The sequence below is a fragment of the Arctopsyche grandis genome, chromosome 7 (assembly GCF_051622035.1).
Source record: "Arctopsyche grandis isolate Sample6627 chromosome 7, ASM5162203v2, whole genome shotgun sequence".
Lineage (NCBI taxonomy): Eukaryota > Metazoa > Arthropoda > Insecta > Trichoptera > Hydropsychidae > Arctopsyche > Arctopsyche grandis.
The window spans coordinates 29,853,104-29,873,711 of record NC_135361.1 but is presented as its reverse complement, the minus strand read 5'-3'; the positions used below and the strand labels follow the sequence as shown (position 1 = coordinate 29,873,711).

The 20,608-nt window shown below is 30.9% G+C and overlaps 1 protein-coding gene across 1 annotated transcript in view; it reads left to right on the top strand.

Annotated features, from left to right (window-relative positions):
• The window catches only part of LOC143914354 (MOXD1 homolog 1-like), a 65,565-nt gene that overhangs the window by 9,449 nt on the left and 35,508 nt on the right, over positions 1-20,608 (top strand). Inside the window, exon 2 of the mRNA XM_077434545.1 lies at positions 3,726-4,429. Within this exon, the coding sequence (XP_077290671.1) occupies positions 3,833-4,429 (597 nt within the window). The 5' untranslated portion in view covers positions 3,726-3,832. The remainder of the gene's footprint in view (positions 1-3,725; positions 4,430-20,608) is intronic.

Below are 20,608 nucleotides of genomic sequence, written 5' to 3'. Positions count from 1 at the left end.
ATATACGGGTCGTTGAAATCGGTGTAAAGTGGTTATGAAATTGGAAAAAAATTAATGTCGTATTTTAATGACATTCGGAATATTAAATTTGTGTCATCGCATAATAATGACGATACTAATAAAGTTAAAAATATTAGAATATAAAAAGGCACAAGACTCCTGAATAAATAAATTGAAAATTTCGAGCAAGTCAGCGAATATGAATACGTAGCATAATCGAAAAAATTAATTATAGCCTTGAATATTTAGAATTTAATTTTATGTTGTGCGAGGGAAATTTATCTCTCCAAAGATTCATCAGTTTTGAATCCCTTAATAATTTTATTAAACGTTAATTATATTACACATTTGAATAAATTATAAAAAAAAATAAAGGATAAGACAAATTGATACACGTTCATGCAAATGTTCAACTTCCTGCATCGAATATATATTATGTATGTGGTTTTTTTTTAAATATAATTTTAAATAATTAATCGGGCACTGCTAACAAGCTATAACAGTCACCAGATTATTTATTACTAAACGTTCCATAACTTGCACAATATTTTATCAAGACTTTATTTATTCGTACAAGACGAATACAATAGAAATATTTCCGAATTTTTTTACACTCGAGATTTAATAGCTTTTTTTTCGTCGCAGATGAAACATCGCAAACGATCCATTTTTTACTTGTACGATTTTTTTGGGCCTTCCAAGACCATTTGGTATTTTCAATGTCCAAAGTTAAGCTATTATGGAACTGTCAAATGCAGCAGTCTAATGTCGACCGTATTATGATTAATTTAATTTAATTATTCCGGCCTACAGTCGTGTGTGATTCTCGCAAAATAAAAGTAAACACTGAGATATTTGTCTACAAACAAACCGGAATTTAACTGCGAGCTTAGAACGAGCCAATATATGAGATTTTTTATCTCGACATCTCTTTTCCAATCTCTTAAAAATCTCAAGTTATTCAGTGTCTTGAGGTTCGCCAATTTGTATATAATAAAATGCTGCAAAAACTTCACCATAAATGTCACTGTGGATGATGTTTGTATGAATTCGCATTGTATAAAATGCTTGTATTGTATCTGCATTAGTACTTTCGTCGTTTTGGAGCGATCTGTAAAGGAGTGTACATGTTCTAAAATTAAAAAAATATATAATCGGTCGGGTGGTCCTATTTGTAATGCTAACTGCCTTCTTTTATTTATGTACATACATAAAGTATTACTGAATGATCGGCACTATTTTTAGAAACGAGCCTTATGATATTTTATTTTTATGAAACAACAAACCTTAATTTTCATCTATATAATCCAATCTTTTTTCTTGTTTTAAATATTCTTAATGAAATCTAAAAGATTTGTCTCTAAACGTCTTATTTACAAATCTGTAGGCAAATATCGTTGCTTTCTTTTCTGGTTTTTATTTGTTTTTTGTTCGTTTCACATAAGATTATCTCAAGATATGTCCCTCATATCTTGAGGGACTCAAAACTCAAAAATCCTGCGAGAAACTTAATCTCTCTCGAAATTCTAAAATCTGTCGGCAGTGCCCAACTTTATACGCACGAAATATACAAGGTTTTGCTTTTTACTTCAGTTTTCAAAAAAAGAGTAAATGCGGAAACGATAACAGTATATATAAGTCGTTTCAAAACTAAGAAATTCACTTAGTCTATTCTCGCATTATAAATATAAATATTCATACGGATAAATACGGTCCTGTTTTAACTCGTTCCGCATGCGTGGGCCGCACTAGACTTAGAACTAATTTATAATATAATATTTAATATAGACAAAAAATGCCATTAATCATCCAGTCGTTTGTTACACTCTTGCACAACGAATGCAGTGACATTTTAATACATATATTTGCATACACGTTTTAGCGTATTGCGAATCAAAATTTACAATGTGTGTGTGTTCAAAGCAATTGGTTTTGATACTTGTTTTTAAGCGCCATGTGCGAAATTGGACGACTTTTTCTAGCGGAGCTTTGCAAGCTCGACCGGATATTCGTATATATGAGAGATCGTTAATTTATTTTTTTATTTTTTTGTATCACTTTAAAATAACACGAATCTTCCTGTCGCCATTGTCGGATGTTATATTTTAAATCGCTTTTTTCCCGGCCGCGAGTGCGCTTTTTGACCCGTGTGCTTGAATGATTTATACGTTTAATAATATAGCGTATTGCAATTTCAGTATTATTCATTTCAAAAGTAGGAACAGTTATGGCAAGGTGCCACAATGGTCAAAATAAAAATGTACAAAGATAAAATATTACCCATTCCAAAAATTGAATTTTATTCCAAAAAGACATAATTATATTCTAAAATAATGCTATGATGAATTCTATACATAGGTAGAGATTGCAATACCGAAAGTTCCGATACCGGTAGTATCGGTATTTGACCGAAAACAAATCTTTGGTACTTCCGGCATTAAAAAATGAAATACCGATAGTATCAATTTTTTTAAAATTCGTACATTTTATTTGACGAAAACGATATCTCCATGGCTAAAAACTACGAAAACGACCAATTTTATTATTATTTTCTATATAAAAGTTATTATTTTCAATATTAATTTTAATAAGAAAATGTTTACTATAAAGTGTTGATTTTTTTTAAATTACGTATATACTACATTGAAAATGTGATAAAATATATTATTTGGTACATTTTTCAGTACGATATATATATACATACATATGCAATGATTTATTTATTTATTTAAAGTTTGGACCATTGTAGCATTACAGGAATTCCTAATGCGCCACAATGGTCAAAAATATAACAGACAAGAATAAAAATAATAACTATAGAAATTAGACATGACAAAAACAAAACATATATATATATATATATATATATATATATATATATATATATATATATATATATATATATATATATATATATACATACAACACATTTATCATAATCATAAAAAATAATAAGCTATAAAATAGTGGATAATAATAATTACAAATTATAAAAAACAATGAAGAGAATGTAAAAAGAAAAATACAGAAAGAAAATAAATATATACATACAATATATATACACAGACAAAAATTTATTTATTTATTTATTTAATGATGACACGACAGGGACTATTTTCTAATTAGTGAATGGAAAAAAAATAGTCTTTCAACAACAACTAATTTGCCAGCTGATCGTTCTCTTCGTTTGCATCTCCACTGAGCGATGATTGCGTATCTGATAAGCTTAAGTCAGAATTGCAAAAAAATAAACTAAAACCACAAAAAAATATTAGCATATAATGTTTAGTAGAAACTAAACATTATAATCCTACCTGGGACGTACCTACTTTACAGTTTTGTACCCGAATGTATTTCAATGTATGGGTTTTGCGTATTTTTCAATAAACATGTTGAAGCATGCAAGCGGTGCTTGGGATATCGGAAGCAATTTTTTTTTATTATTAAAAATTGATTAATTTAAAAAAATACCAAAAGTACCGGTACCGTTTTTTTATTTCGATAATACGGTATCGGAATTACGATATTTTTGCAATTCCTATACCTAGGTATGTACATATGTGTAGATTCTCTATGAAATTTTATACTGGATTATTCTGGAAATTTCGTCACAGATTTGATTCTATGATGGTGCAAAATTAAGAAACTTATGCAATGCTCAACTATCGTAGCTCTTTACTTTTGGTTCCATTGACTGACCATTACTGTATTCTTGTCGTTCGCAGCTCATCACCGAGAAATGACAGTTCCAAGGCATTAATTGAAAATTCAAAAACCGACTGGACCGTGAAGTTTTCGCCGTTACGAGATAAAGATCAACCACACGAACGAGATGTCTTCGGCAGCTTCTTCGTCAGTTGGCGTTGCCATCTTGCTACTTCTTCTAGCCATGGTCAGCCACGGGGGAGCCAAGATGCCCTGGTCATCGGCCATGTACCCACCGGAAAACCACCTGGACCGTGGCGAACAGAATCACCATAGGAATCCCGTAGTTGGAATGTTCCATCACCATCAAACCAGCAAACCCACCCAACCGGCGGAGACTACACCCAACCATCCATACCAAAATCACTCTAAGAAAGACACCAGGGATAAGAAGAAACGCCTCAACGCCCTGAAAGCATGGAACATCATCAACTCGAGATTCGCCTCTGGCTTCGTAGACGACCTTCCAAAAACCAGGAAGACCAGAAGTTCCGCCAGAACTAAGAGAACTGTCGTCAATGCTGGTCCAATCAGAAACTTTCGTCCCATGGGTTGGAGTCATACTGAATGGTTCGGAAATGGACAGGTGGCTCTCCAATGGAAATCAGCAGGTGGCGAGGCTATCTTCAGAGCTGAAGCCAAGGCTGAAGGACACGTGGCCTTATCTATAGGACATGATGCAGTCTTGGCCTGGTTCGATCTCGAAGGACAGCCGCAGATATTGGTGAGTCTTGTTTTTTTTTTTTATGTTGGCATTAAAATGGGCTGTTGTAAAGGCGCGATGATTTCATCAACTGATTATGTTTTAATGTTATATATATTTTATTACTGAAATTTAGTATGGCAGTTTATGCTTAAATATATTGATTTCCGTGAAAATTGTTTAATATTGCTGATACATCATCCTGCAATCAATCCTTCGACATTATTATAATATGGAAATCACTATTCAATCATATTTTTTTATCTAGTTATTACGTAAATATATTCAAAGTTGTTATTACCGTTGCTGGCCGGAAGTTGTAAATTGGTACTTTATTTCGGAAATCACTAACGATAAGCTCATTGAGTTGCAAATTTACATTGTATTTATCATTAAGTCATCAAGGCATACCTTGATAAGGCCTTTTGCAGGAAATGATAATTACTGCTTGTGTTTTTACTGCATTTTGTTTGCAGCATAAAAGCGTAAAAAATCGTTTTAACATACAAGTTGAATAATAAATAATAGCAATCAACATATGTATATTTATCGCAACCAGAAACCACATGGAATTGCTGCTATAATATAAAATAAATTTTAATTCGTTATTAAAATTTCATTACAAACATCAAAGCGCATAAAATCTGATATCTCATCTCATAAGGAAATATAAAATCGTATAAATTTTTCAGTCTCTCTCCAACTCTACAATCTCTCCAACGAAAAATGCATCAAACTTCCCGTAAAATTTCCACCTCAACTCATACTAAAACTTTTCCGAAATTTCCACATTCAACTTGGACGAAATTTCCACATCCACATTCAACTCAAAAAACACTTGGATTGAAATGATTCATGATTTGCCTTTGAAAAATTGAATACTCGTACTACATTTTGTACATACAAACATATGTAAATATGTACTTACATTCATGAATGATCAGTAATACAGATTTGAAGTTTGAATTCGTTCTGAAATTTACACTTCGTGATGAAAATTTACTCTCAATTACTATCCCTAGGTAATCTGTGTTTATACCTACCTGAAGGGTATAGACATTTCGTTGTAATCACCGAGACTCTTCACAAGTGTGTTAGTATGGTTATTAGTGCTTCTATCATAGAATCTACTGGTTAGTTTGTTAGTAATATCTGTAACAAACGGAATATTATTTATGGCATGCAGTTTTTTCAAGTTATTATATGTGGGTGTATTATAAATTATTTTTAGGCATTTATTTTGTATTATTTGGAGCTTGGAAAGGTTAGTATTCGAGGCGTTATTCCATACAGGTGAAGCATAGGTTAATAATGGTAATATGAACGCGCGATATAATTTTATTTTATTTTGAGTTCATAAAGAACTATGGCGATTGAATATTGGGTATATTGAGGATATACCCCGCATCGCCTTGCATTTTGCTCCCTCAACGTGAGGTGTCCATCTCATTATTTTATCAAATCAGATCTGAACTTGGCTTATGCTTTCTAACACTAAAGAATATGGCGTCTGTTTTGGTTTGATTAATTTGAATTTTCCACTTAGTGAAGTGTTCCGTTAATTTTTTAATTGCAAATTCAAGATTTTTACGAATATTGTCTGGTTTTTTGCCACTTGTGAAGCAAGCGGTATCATCTGCTATCATATTTGGTCTGTGATTCCTAAACCTGAAATCCGTTTTTACTCAAATAACGTACGGAAATGTGTATAATATATTTTTTATATTGTATTATAAAATACAAGTATTGTAGATATTAAAACCTGAGAAATTAATCCAATGCTCTACATATGTATATAGTAGGTATTATGTGAGTTCTCGGTTACTGACCTACCGCATACGACTTGCAATGAATGCACCGGATGTACTGCATCTTGTCTACAGTTCATTATTATGCGTCCACCGAGTGCTTCTCTTGTTCTGAACTCCTTTTTTGTGTTTTTTTAACCTCAGACAATCTGTTGTTAATCTGCTCGCCGTCTGTATCACACTCGGTGTGTTCTTTTATAAACCGAATTACCAAAGTGATTCAGCTCGCGAGTCCGATTCGTTAAAAAGCCCACACGAGACAATGACTATCAAAAATCATCCGAAGTTCCTAATCTACAATATACATAATTTACACACACATAGAAACTTTGAGAACATAATTCGAAACTTCATTGCACGTAAGTATAAGTATGTGTTTTGTTTGTCTATTACTCATAGAACCGTTCAACGAATCTGAATAGTTTCATTTTAGAACCCTTAAAACATTAATGGATACATGATATTTGGATAACTCATCTTTTAGAATCCGTATTTAATATCTTAAATACACATTTATCAAAGCTATAAGAAGAACTGCTTAAGAGACATATTCACTCTCGTAAATACAACGATTTATTAAAATACATATGTACATCTAATGTCAACCAAAACGACAAATGAAATACGATAAATCACACCCAAGCAAAGCCAGGCACTTAAGTTAGCATGTAGTATACCTACATATACATATATAAAATAAAATATCTCGTCTGAAGTCAAATTATAATCATTTCAAATGACTATTTTAAGCCTTATAATATACAATATGTACATTTAACATAAAATATATATGTATTACAAACATTTATATAATAATTTAATGATATGAAAATCACCTAAATCAAAATTATTTGAAAATATTATTGTTGAGTTTTATTAAGTTCACTGAGCAACAAAAATAATTACCGGAGTGTAGACTAATCAATAATTACTAAGTTTGACTCGCTGAATTCGATAATGACAATGACTTTTGTTGGTTTTCTCTAGTTTATGAAATATAGACGATAAATGTCATATTAGAACTTAGTGTGAAGAGGTTAGTAATTTTTATTACTAACCTCTTCTTAGTTCGGAATCGATTTTGTCGTGTGACGAAGTTTGGATTCATATCCGATCGTTTTCAAACTTTGCCATTTTGCTCGGTTTGGTCATCAATATAAGTGGAAATGACGTCCGCCATAACGATGGTGAAAAATAATCGTAATAGACACGTTTAAAAATACTATATCTTCGTTCAAGGTGTCGTCTATCGTCCACACTGTCGCATTTGTCCACACTGTTCTGGTCGCCCCCCTCTCTCTATGGCAGATTGAGCACTTTGCCATACTCATGATCAAAGTTTACGGAGAGAATTGGTGATTTCTCAATTAGGTTTTTTTATATACCTTCAAATAATCGACGAGGTGGTCGCCAACGTCCGGATGCGGACAAGGCATTAACAAGAAGAAGAATATACTTATATATTGTTGCGTAGGGGTGGGTGGAGGATCCAAGTAAAAGGCCAACAGTCGTCTCACAGCATTTATTGATGATTAAGGAGATACACGCACTGGCAGTGCTCAGTCCAGAATGACCTGATATCGCCTACGTACCGCCTTATAAAGGGTAGATCTCTCATGACGTCTAATCTGTTTACCTATTGTATAGTCACGTATTCGGATATGTATTCCCACGACATTAGGTCTCCCCGTACCGATTCTGAGAAAGGACTAATAACGGTCATTGTTTAGCCTAAATGCACTTAGAGTCCAGATATAATCCTGGAAGTAAGTGCAAGCACTTAGTTAATCCGTTAACAGATAACCCTTGAACGGTCACATAGTCTCTGGGATTCTATTCGCTTAATCCGGGGCGTACGTAACAATATTTTTATATTTGTTTAGCCATGCTGACGACTTGGAGCTTATCTGTTAAGTCACTATGGTGAAATTGTATAAAAATAAATAAATAAATATACATTTTGTTTTTTAGATGTCACTGTGAAGAAACCAAAATTAATTTCGAGTCATTGGTCAAAAGCCTTAAATACGAAGGAGCGCGCACCGGTGCGCTTATGGCGATGAAGTGGTTAATTAGTTACAATTTATTCCAAAATTATACACCTGGTATTAATTTCACTCGCAGTTGAAGATTATAGAAGCCAAACTTTTAATCCTTAAGGCAAGAAAAAAAATAATCTAATTATGTAAGAAGTCGAAATATAATATTAAACACGTAAATAGTTTTTAAGGCTTCTTAATAAACACTCTAGTAAATTAAATTTTATAACGAGAACGCTATACTTATGTACGTTCCGGGAATTATCTACAATTGATGATACGCTAAGCTACAGTGAGCGGTGAAATAAAACGAGACGAGGGCAAGGGTGACATTTTGTCTCGAAAATGCTCATTATCCAGACTTGAATTAAATAATGAGCGACGAGCCACCAGGAAAACCCTTCGCGGAAAAACCAATTTAAACTCCTTCTGGGAATGTACTTGTATATAGAGCATGAGCACTCAAACTGGTCTAACTGGGTCACGTGGCAGGAAGTACTCGATTAAACAACGCGAATGGTCCACGAGCAATTTCAACTGAGACAGCTTCCGTTTCAAAACTAATCTCCTTCATCTTCTTCTTCTTCTTCAAAACACTCGTAGGATGTCCCTCGCCGCGTCGTATTCGACGTGTTGCCTTTTGTGCGTGGAAATTCGCTTTCGCTTTGGTCCCGATTTTCCCGGCTTAAAATTTGCCTGCCGGCTGATACTGTAATCTATGTATAAATAAAGGCATTCTGTAGAATGTCTTTTGAATTTCATAGAATATCTAGAATGGGATTTTACATACGCATTTCCATTTTGATGGATTGTGTTGTTTTCCGCAAACAAATCTATTCTACCAATTTCCAGAAACGTAGCGATTTTAAATCTAAGATAAATGTAATGTAAGCAAAACAGATCTACTATTCATAAATTCACATACACACACACACATATAATATTTATTTATTAAATTCAATATCAAAAGCATAATAATACAATTCTATTGATAACTGGCTTACCTCGATCAAATAAACGAATTTTTGTTATTAATCCACAAGAATAGTCGAAATATCATCTTTCAAAGTGGAATTTTATTTAATTCTCATATAAAGACAATTTAATATATTATTCCTATTAATTCAATTCAGATTCGTGTAAATATGAGTAAATAATAGTACGAGTTTTTAGCTTACAATTTTACCCCTTAAACGAAAACAAAAAATAGTGTGGCCAAAACACTATCTCAATAAATATGTTTCAATAGAAAATACTCAATATAAAATAGTATTAACAGTGAGAAAAAATCCCAAGTGAAAATACGTACTTTTGACTTTTGATTTGAACTGGACGACTACTTATAGAAATTTGAAAGCTGAAAAGTACTACAAATGAAAGATAAAATACCCGACTATAGATTCCAATATTTATTTTGAACAGGAAATTTACAGATTTTGAGACATCGACCGAACAACACCAAGATATAAAAAAATCACGCGATTTAAAAAGCACATGTATATCTCCGAATCTCAAGCCAATCAACATTTGTTATTACCAGATTCTTGTTCACTGGGCATAGATCTATAAGATAAGTCATATCTCGTCTCTGAACCAAAAAAAAAGTCGTCATTTGTCGAACAGTGTGATTATACTCATATCATTTAGTATTCGAAAATTTAAAAGCACCGTAATGAAATTGCGTAGTATATTTTTGCTTTATTTTTTAATCCAAATCGTGTACATTTATAGTTTTGTATTTTTCCCACGACGATAGCGCAATCGATTGTTTTGCTTTTTTTTTTTTTTGACTCACCAATGATGACCTCTGTCCTGTGACATCGCGTTCTCAAGTGCAAGTGCTTCGGGTGACCTTACTTTTTTTTATCTGTCATGTTTGGAATATCCTGTGGCTTTTTTCCGTGTCATTCGTATGTAAATAAATGCATGTGAATTGCAAATTGATAATAATTCAAACGAACACGTGCATTGTTCAAATATATGTTATGTTATATTTACATATAACATAACTTTATTTTAATTCGTGTATCAATTCATGTATTATATTATAGTTATACACAAAAGTACATTGATATGTCATACAAAATTCGGTTCCCGGAAAGATGCACTAATTTGCACTGAATAGTAGCGCAGTTCCGAGACGTCTTAATTTTCAAGAACTTACGCAATAGAATTCCACAAAAAAAAGTTTAGAACCCTCGGATAACATACAAATACCCCTTGACGCTTTTTTGTGAAATTATATTGTGTTAGTTCTCGTTGAGCATCATTAAAAGTTTGGATGTCTCGAGAGTGCAACTATCTCGAGTGCATTTTTCCGGTCACGGCAAAAATCAGTTACCACTTGGTCCGTAAATTAAATAGGAGTATTATATTTAAAAATTACTCGCCTTTAACAAGAAATGAAGATGTGATGATCACAAAAAATAGAAAATAAATGTTCAATAGTCTATGAACACAATAATTCAAGGTCATGAATCGTCGTATTTAAATACTTATCACAATCACAATATACAAATATCAAAACAATATCAAAATTTGCAATGATTCACAAATATATAATACATACATATGTATATTATATATATGATTCACTTAAAAATGTTGTTTTTTTTATCAAAATTTGCGTTTTGAAATGTATAATACATGATAAAAATTATCCCGTTAAAATTACACGTTCATTCAATAATGAAAAATTTCGTTTGGTGAAGTTCTATTATTGTTTTGACGTTTCGAGCTTTTTTAAGCCGGAACCGCCCCGAGGAAGTTTCCGAACAAAATTATCCGAAAAACGTTTATTCTACCCCCGCACCGCTCCCCCTCGCCCTCCCAAACAACAACGAAAAACTCACCAAAATCCAACAAAAAAAAAACCTACCAACCGGAAGTCCGGTTCGTGATGGGTATTGAAATGAAATTAGTTCTCGGCGAGAGTGAAAATTAATTGCTCGGATGTGCGTCCAATTTGTTACGCGGATTAAAAGCCCCCGAATCCATTCAACCCCCACGGCTCCTCAAATATTTAATTACCGAAGACTGCGACCATCTATCTGTGTTTTTCAAAACGTAAATCACGGCTCTCGGCGATGTAAATCGGCGGTCCTCTAATGGCATTAGCGCCCGCGCGTACACATAAAGACCTCGTCGGACGCGTCAAATTGGATCAATTTATCTGGGACTGAGTCTCATCCAATTTGGCTCAATTTAAGATAAAGATTTTCCCAGTAGATTGAGTGTCGCACCGACTTAATTTCGTCCACTTGACGATAAAATAAACACCTTCTCCGTCAACTTTTCCTGTCGGCGACACTTTCCGGTCTAATTTGGCTGATCAACCAACTTCGTTTTTGCAACGATGAATTTTATAATGTGTAAGCCAATAGAGGCAATTGTGTCAATTTTCGTAACAACAGGTTTCAATAGAAAAAATCGTGTAATGTACAGAATGTCTCAAAAGTATTGATCAGTCTTAATATTCTTGAAAATATTTTCGAGATGACTCTCCCAGTGTATAAAAAGCCTGATGCCTCAGTTTATCATAAGAAGGCTACCAAGCAACAGAAGGCTTATCGCGAAAATCTCATAAATTGGATCTTGCCATAACTTAATGAAGGTTCGACGTTTTCCTAATGATGCTGGCTAAACTTGTACCTTTATACATACTTATTTAGCCTCCAGATATTTTGTACATTGTACACTTTTCCTATATGATCATATGTAGTCACCATTATATTTATTTTTTATTTCATCTTAAATGTATACAATAATGTCATGTAACATATAACTCCAATGCGCCTTCCCGGCCAGAAACATTGTACATTTGATACAAATATTATTAGTATCATACAAATTACATAAATACATGTCAATTAATATCCACATTTATGGTCAAATTTGTAAATTTGCAGCATTTTATACGAAAATGGGTAAGCTTGCCAATTTTTTGAAACCCTTTCAATGAAAATCATATAAATTGGCAAACTCTGATAGGAAATGTTATTATGTATATAAAGTAAATATAATACATATCAATTAATATACACAGAAACATCTATGTATGGTCTATGAGATCGAAATATGATATTGCTGAAAATTCGAGATTTGATAGAAAATGGGTAAGTTTGCCAATTTATTGGAACCGCTTCAATGAAAATCAGATAAATCCAAAACCTGGCCAGAAGAAACCAGTGGGATTTGAACCCGTGACCAATCTGTTCAAAGCATTATATGCTAACCACTCTTCTGCTGGTTAAGTAATGAAAAATTAAGTGATTAGTATTTTTATCAAATCATTATGTGGTAAGAACGACTGAGGCTAAGGGATGTTTTTGTAATGTTTCACCTATTTAAGTGGGGGGGTGATTCATATTTGCAGCGATTTATTTTATAAACATTCCGTATGCTATAAGTAACTAAACCTCACAGTTAATATAATCATATTTGTGCTATGAATTTTTATAGCAAGTACATAGCCAGCAGTATGGCTTGGTGGTTGCGTTTATGCTTAGCACCGAGAGTTCCATATCGAAGGTTTCCTATCAGAGTTTGCCAATTTATCTGATTTTATTGTTGAAACGGTTCCTCCATCAAATTGGCAAGAACGATCCAACCCGCTATGTCACAAATATCTGAATTTGATTTTTGTAAAATTTTGTAATGTAAAAGTTTATGTACATGTCTAAATCCATAGATGTCTCTATGGATTAATTAATTAATTGTTAATTTCATGTCCTTCAGCCTCTCAAAATACAGCGATTTATGTATCTATGTATAGTAAAAATGCTGCAATGTTTGTAATTAATTGTCTAGGACGGCGCATTGGGGTTTACCTCTTAGGCTTTCCTGGTATATATCTATGTAAAAATAAAAAAAATATGTACGTATATAATTCATACAACTATCATTAATCGTTTAAATTAAAAACTATATAAGTATATAATATAATATCTGAAAGTGAAACGTTTTCCGGTGAAATATATAACTACTCTCGAAATGTATACCCATAAAAAATGATCAATGAAAGTTTATTAAATGTTCATTGCATGAAGTGTTAAATTACATGAGTACTGAATAAATTATAGTCAAGACGTTGAATATTAAAATTGAGAATATCTACTAGTATATGTATGTATTTATGTATATGTAATTTTGATCACAATACAGTAAAGTTTGATTGCATTACTGTAACACATGTGCTTGTTAATATTGATTTTTCGTTCATTTATGCCAGATGAACGAACGCACTTAAGTGAATTACATGTGTGTTTATATATATACAATATATAGATATATAATATTAGATTAGAATAAACTAATTTAATTATATTATTATAAATACATATACATACATATGTACATTTGAAATAATAAATTATAATACAATGAAGATCCATTACATTGCACTTTTAAGAATTGAGCCAAAGAATAAAATTTAATATACAAAAAATACATATTAGTATAATTATAGATATCTACATGTACATACATACATATATGATATTAAATTTTAATTGAGTTCTTATATTGTATAGAAATACTTTGATGAAATCTTGTTATATTAATTTTAACTTTTTGCATATGGAATGGCTGGAATGGAATTATCTTTCTTCGAGAAATATAATGAAAGTCATATTCATTTGTTCGTCTTTAAGGATTAAGCTCGAGATATAATTTTTGAATATTTATATATGTATTTACAAATATATAATTATATATACTAAATTCTTAATAGAAAAATAGTTTAATTTCACGATAGTTTCAATACAAATCTGGTACTTATTGGAAAACCAAAAAAAAAAAAATATATTTAGGCAGAGTGAGAGCCAATTCAATGTATTATATGTACATATATACATATATGTAGATTATATGTAAGTACATAAGTAAAATAGGTATACACACAACGTAGCATGCAAACAACAAAAAAAATCTTTCACAACAATAACAGTACGTTATTTTTGTTATGGAGTTTTCCAATAATAGCTTTTCCGCAAAATCCGATACACATACAGTCACGGTGTCGATGTTTTTCCTTCTCCTTTTCGTTGTTTGTTATTAACCAGTTTTTCTTCTCTTTCAATATGGCTCTGCTTGTATAGGAAAAGCAACGATAACGACTTCTAATAACGACATTCCGACATACGAATGGGAAAACTCTGCGCACTTTTCGGAGAATTTTCACGGAATTTCGCAAGCTCGAGGCGTAAATTCAATCACATATCATATATTATTGGCATTGGTACAATCAAAAGCTCACATTTAAATCCTATTAAAATATTAAGTCTGAACAACGATATCTCGATATAATAAAAAGTACAATAAAAATCGCCAAATTAACTTTGAAGAATCCTTTCGATTTTTTTAAATTGTTTGTTTTATATGGTTTTAATTTTTATTATTAAAATAAATTAAAAATAAACCTGAATTTTGTTTTGTGTCATATTTTCTCAATATTGTATGTATTTTTCAGAATTGCTCGTTTTGACTGTTAACATTAATTTTTCATATTTTTTACTCACAATCCAGTAAAGTATGTATGAAAATCGCGTTCTACAAATTTTACGTTGAAATAATCGTACATAATATGAAAACTCAGAATACGATAACTTCATTATTGTATTAATAATACATATCATATATTTAGCAACAAAAATAAGACCTGAGTTTATCTGCCTCGTATTTCTCTGAAAATTTTCACTGACTTAATTATTTTATTTCATTTTATTCATATCCATATGTATGTATATGCCAAGAAAGCCTAACAGATAAACCCCAATACACTTTCTAGCCAATTACAAACAATTATACAGTATCATCGCGACATTTTTAGCATTTTATATCTTTCAGCAAATTTGAGATGGTTATAAACTAGAATTTGCGAGAGATAAATAAGATATATTTTTCTGTACGTTATATATATATAAAATAAACAAAAAAAATATATATACATATGAATATATTCGTATATTCTATTTTTTTTATATATTTTTTAAAAACAGAAACGTTTTCATATATCCATTATCCATTAATCACTGTATTTACTCATTATTATATATTAATCAATTTATTAACCATTAATAAATGGTCAAACTCAATAATGCTGCTGCTTCACTCAAATCAACCAGAAAGGGCGATTTATAAATAGCATAGGAAATTACAAATAGCATAAGAAAATCGATCCCCGCTCAATTATTCAATTTCCTCGTGGAAAATCAACCAGCTCTCGTTACACATAAATGAGGCTATACCATATACATATATTTATACATACATATGTATATGTGTGTATGTATAGAAATAATGGTTCAGCGACTTTATTTCGCCCGTATCAGTTACGGTTCAGTGAATTTTCGAATCTTACAAAAGTGCGGTTCCCAAATGGACGAACGCGCATTGTGTTTTACAGTTTAGAATATTTCCTTTAAAGAATATTTTTTAAAAAAATGTATGAAATTGAATACGAACTTTGCCCTGTCAGATGTTAAATTCGTACGTGCGGAAAAACTTTCATATAGAATTTTACGACTTAGTCAAGTAAGTTTCCACGAAAGTTGCAGTTTGTTCGTATGATGTGTAATTTATTTAGTTGGATTATATATGTACATATATGATAATTCTTCAGATTGATTTCATCAATTGAATCGTAACATTCTAGTTGCAATTCAGTCACTTACATATCTCAGTGATGTCTTCTTCGTTTATGTGTAAACGTATCGTATATATTTTAAATTGGCACTAGTCCACTTTTCGTTTGGAGAAATATTTCTAAAAAAATAAATATAGGTTTATACGATTTACAATATTTAAAAATACTGGTGGCCTGTAATAAGTATGTACTGCCTTTCCGATATTCTGGACATATTGGATTAAAAGCAGTCATTAGAAATTTTGAATTAAGTCAAACTGAAAATTAATTAAGCCAAACTGTCTTTGGAACTGAAAATTAGACTCCCGCCACTTTCAAATATAACGAATATGCACATTTCATGTTTGAAGTTTTCAAATATCTTTGTATTTTAATGGAAACCACATCACTTCTAAGATTTTCTTATGTTTATTTATACTATTTCATTACAAAAAATGCAGAAAAAAAGATTGATTGTCATGCAATTATCAAAAATTTTCCTATTTCGAGCAAAATTCATTCAATTTTCCGCACATTTTCCTTTCTGCACCTACCCATTTTACTTACATAAGAGCTAACACACTTAACATCTTTTATCTATTCTTCTAGCCACATGTGTCACTTTAATTTATACAAGTGAGTCAAGTCATACCTCTTTGCTATATATTTCATTTTGTCTTTTAATTCTTTTTGATCAATAATTTAAGTATTGTAATTGATGCAAAATTTTATCATTTATCACCGAAATTTCTTTTGGCATAAATACCTTTTGGCTTAAATAAAATATACATTCATCTCAACTTTGTTTATACATATTTTGATCAATGGGTGACCCTTAGTATACATAGTTAATGTTAATGTTAATACAAACCAAGCTAGAGTGATTGTTGCGAATCTGTTTTTTTTATGTTTAACATTGTTTTTAATTGATAATTAGGATTGTGAATTTTTATTTTATTTTATTTATTGAAAAATCAACAGACAACAAGATGCAAAAATGCATACAATTAAAGAGTAAATATAAGAAAATAACATCCGAGTCCAATTACAGATTTTTACAAATTACATAAAATGGTGCATAGAGATAAAGAAATGAAAAAAAATAGAATAAAAACTAAAACATGACTAAATAGAACATTGCACAACTAAGCTTTAAGTGTTAAAATATTATTATTTATTTTTGTGTTTTTTCTTCTCTTCTTCCTTAATTTATTTGCTTAATTTGAATCTAATTATTATTTCAAGTTTATTGTTTTTACAACTATAATCTAGGTTATTATTTAATATTATTATCTTACCACTATCATTGTGTACTATATTATTATTATTTTTTTATTTTTTATGCTTAAATTTATTTTTCTCTCAACTACTATATGCGAAAATTTTTTAAAATGGTTTATCTTCTAATAATTATTTTTTGTTATCAATTTTTTAATCAATAAAACTGTAAATTTTTCCAAACAAAATTAATATAGAAATTTCTACATATTAATTTTATATCTAACTTCCAATTTACATATCAAAAATACAATCATTGATAAATTACTCAAAATTGACACAAAAATATAAATAAAGAGCGAAATTATTAAACCAAGTATTGGCAATACTTGAAAAGCAGTTATCAAACGTTTCAATATCGAAGTAACAAGAAACGTCATACCGGAAAAGCGACTTTGACGGTCTTCCGGTTATTTTTAAAGCGTACAATTTCAACGATAGAAACGACATTGTGAGTCGTTCTATGTAAGTAAACAATACCCTTACACTTTGAAACGTATTTATTCTCTCTGTTGGTTTAATACCAATAAGGAATGAAAGTCTTCAAATACATATGATCCAAAGGCGATCGACTTTATCATATTTCAAATAGTTCAAAGCGAGTTGAGGAATTCAACGAAGAGTCTTATAACATAAAAGAGTCGTATGCGAGACTCCGATAACAATTTTACAATCTTCGCCAAATTACTCGTACATTGTTGTTGAAGTCGACGTTTAATAGTGCCGATTTGAAGTTAATAATTATTCACGTTGACCTGCGCACAATAACGGACACAAATGATGAATGGTTTGTCCGCATTGTTTACCAATCATCGTCAGCGGTCGTCAACAGTCGGAATGATTCCGCATGTATGGAAAATAAAGTTTTGGGATAAGCTCTCGTCGAATTTTCGACCGTGTGTGCGTGTCGTTAGGAAAGTTTCCAAATTATTCCATCATAAAAACTTTTCCTTTTAGCGCCCGGTCCCTCTTACTCAAAAGTATAACATTTGGGACGTATTTTCTTTTTTTTCTGAATTTCACAGATTTTAACATAATATATGTACGCTTATTCAAATTATGACTGAGCTTTGACAATGACAGAAAAAGGCACTTACTTACGTGTATGTATGTATAATACGATATGTCGTTACATTAAAACTCACTGAAGTTAGACGTTGACGACACCCTTGAAATTTGAATTTTATTATTTAACGCTAAAACTTTATTTTAATAAAAAAATTCCGAGTAGATGCATTTTTAATAAGATATTATCAATTAATTACACTGAGCAACAAAAAAATCACGTTTTTTTCTTACGGGAGAGGAAATTTTTCAATCTTTACTAAATTTGCCCCATTGAATTCAAATATGACATTGATTTTTGCTGATTTTTTTATACGAGCTTACGAAATTGAGTAGTAAATGATTAACGTCATTATGCTAACATATTTGGAATTAGCAAAAAAATTGGCCTAGGTTAGTCATTTACGAAACTTATTACATTTTTCGCAAAATTACAGACTAACTAACTGTAAGTCACTCGGTAAACTGATTTTTATTTTTACAAATCGTTACTCTAGTTTTTTCAACCGTGGCATTCTCAATCTGTGTTCCACAGAATGCTGGTGTCTGTGTATTATACGTATTTTTTATTTATTTTATAATTGTATATATACATATGTACATATATTTATATACCAGGAAGGCCTAATAGGTAAACCTTAATTTGCCTTTCTGGCCAATTATAAACATCGATAAACATATAGATTTTACATTTATTTTAATTAATTTATAGATTTACAATTTATTTTATAAATCATAATAGAGACAACTGGATAAATTTAATAAAAAAAATTGCAGCGTTTTATAAATCAGCAAATTCGAAATGCTGAAAACTATAATTTTGTGAGAAATAAGACACGGTTGCCAATTTTTTGGAAGTATTTCAATGAAATCAGATAAATTGGCAAATTCTGGAACCTGGAGTCAAATATCCAAGGTCCGGCCAACAGCACCGGCCCAGGGATGGAACCCGTGACCACGCAGTTGAAAGCATTACACGCTAACCACTGATCTCTGGTAATTATATACATATTAATACAACGTAACGTTTAATTTGTAACTTTTCATCTTTTGACAAAAAGTAACAAATTAAAACATATTTGTACTTAACTAAAAAAAGTTTTTATTATTAAACATGGACAATATTTATGTTCCAATATTCTTATCTTAAAATTATGTCTACTAATATTAAATGGTGGTGTTAATTAAAATAAAATGCTCCCGAGATGTCAAGCGAGCCTCTTTATATGATAATTGCTGGAAAATAAATACTTTAGTTCAGATTTTTTATTAAAAAAAAACCAAGGTGTCAAAATTTCAAGATTTATTATATTTAATGATCCGCCGTAGAAAAATTTTGAGTAATCCTGATGTAAGTATCGTTGCTATACTACAAATAATTTCATGCCAGTAACAAATAAACAGTTTAATATCAAAAATCAAATTTTTAATTCAATCACAATTACAATTATTTTAATTCAAATGAAATAATTTTAAGCCATTAAATTTGATTGTGAAACTATGATTACTATCAAATTCAATCTGAGAGTGAAATATTGAATAGATCCAACTCCTTTGTACATATATACAACTATATACATATGTATATATTATAGATACAACTCCTTCATATATATAATCCATCTCCTCTGAATTAATTAAGAGCTTCCAAACTGTAATTACTCGAACCTTTACATGTGTAAATAATGCATAACGACTAAAAGCTCGTTGGCCTGAAACCCATAAAAAGGTTGTGGAACCCTGTCAACAGCGATCGAGCGCGTTTCCCACGAGTCCCCATGCATATTCATGGCCCGTGACAACGTGTCCACCAAATACGTGAAACTCCTCACAGGAAACGGTGACATTTAACATGAAATTATCAATTGTCAACGTGCAATAAGATATAAAGAAACCTCGTAAATTGTTGAGCAACACTCTCGGGACACGTCCATCAAAATACGCATTCAAAATATTCATCCACGTAACCGTTACTTGATCTTTTCTCAGCTCACATTCATACATATTTATGCTGATATCCAAAACCATGTACATATGTACATGCATACATACATGTAATATGCAAGTATGATATGGCTATCAAATTAAATTCAATATGTCCACTGACTTAATGACACTTTAATTTATTTTTTTGATTTTTAAATGCTTTTTATTATTACTAAATTATGTCCACAATACATCGTATATCTATTTTAATAGCTACAGATCTACTGATCATTTTCTATTTTACAATTTTAATTTAATTTTGTTAGTAATCATGATGTTATATTATTCCATTGTTAATGTAAAGCATGATAGGAAAAATAGCTCAAAAACCTATTTACAATTCTTATAAATGCTCATAATACATCTAATACATAATATTAATTAAATACTCTCAAAGTCG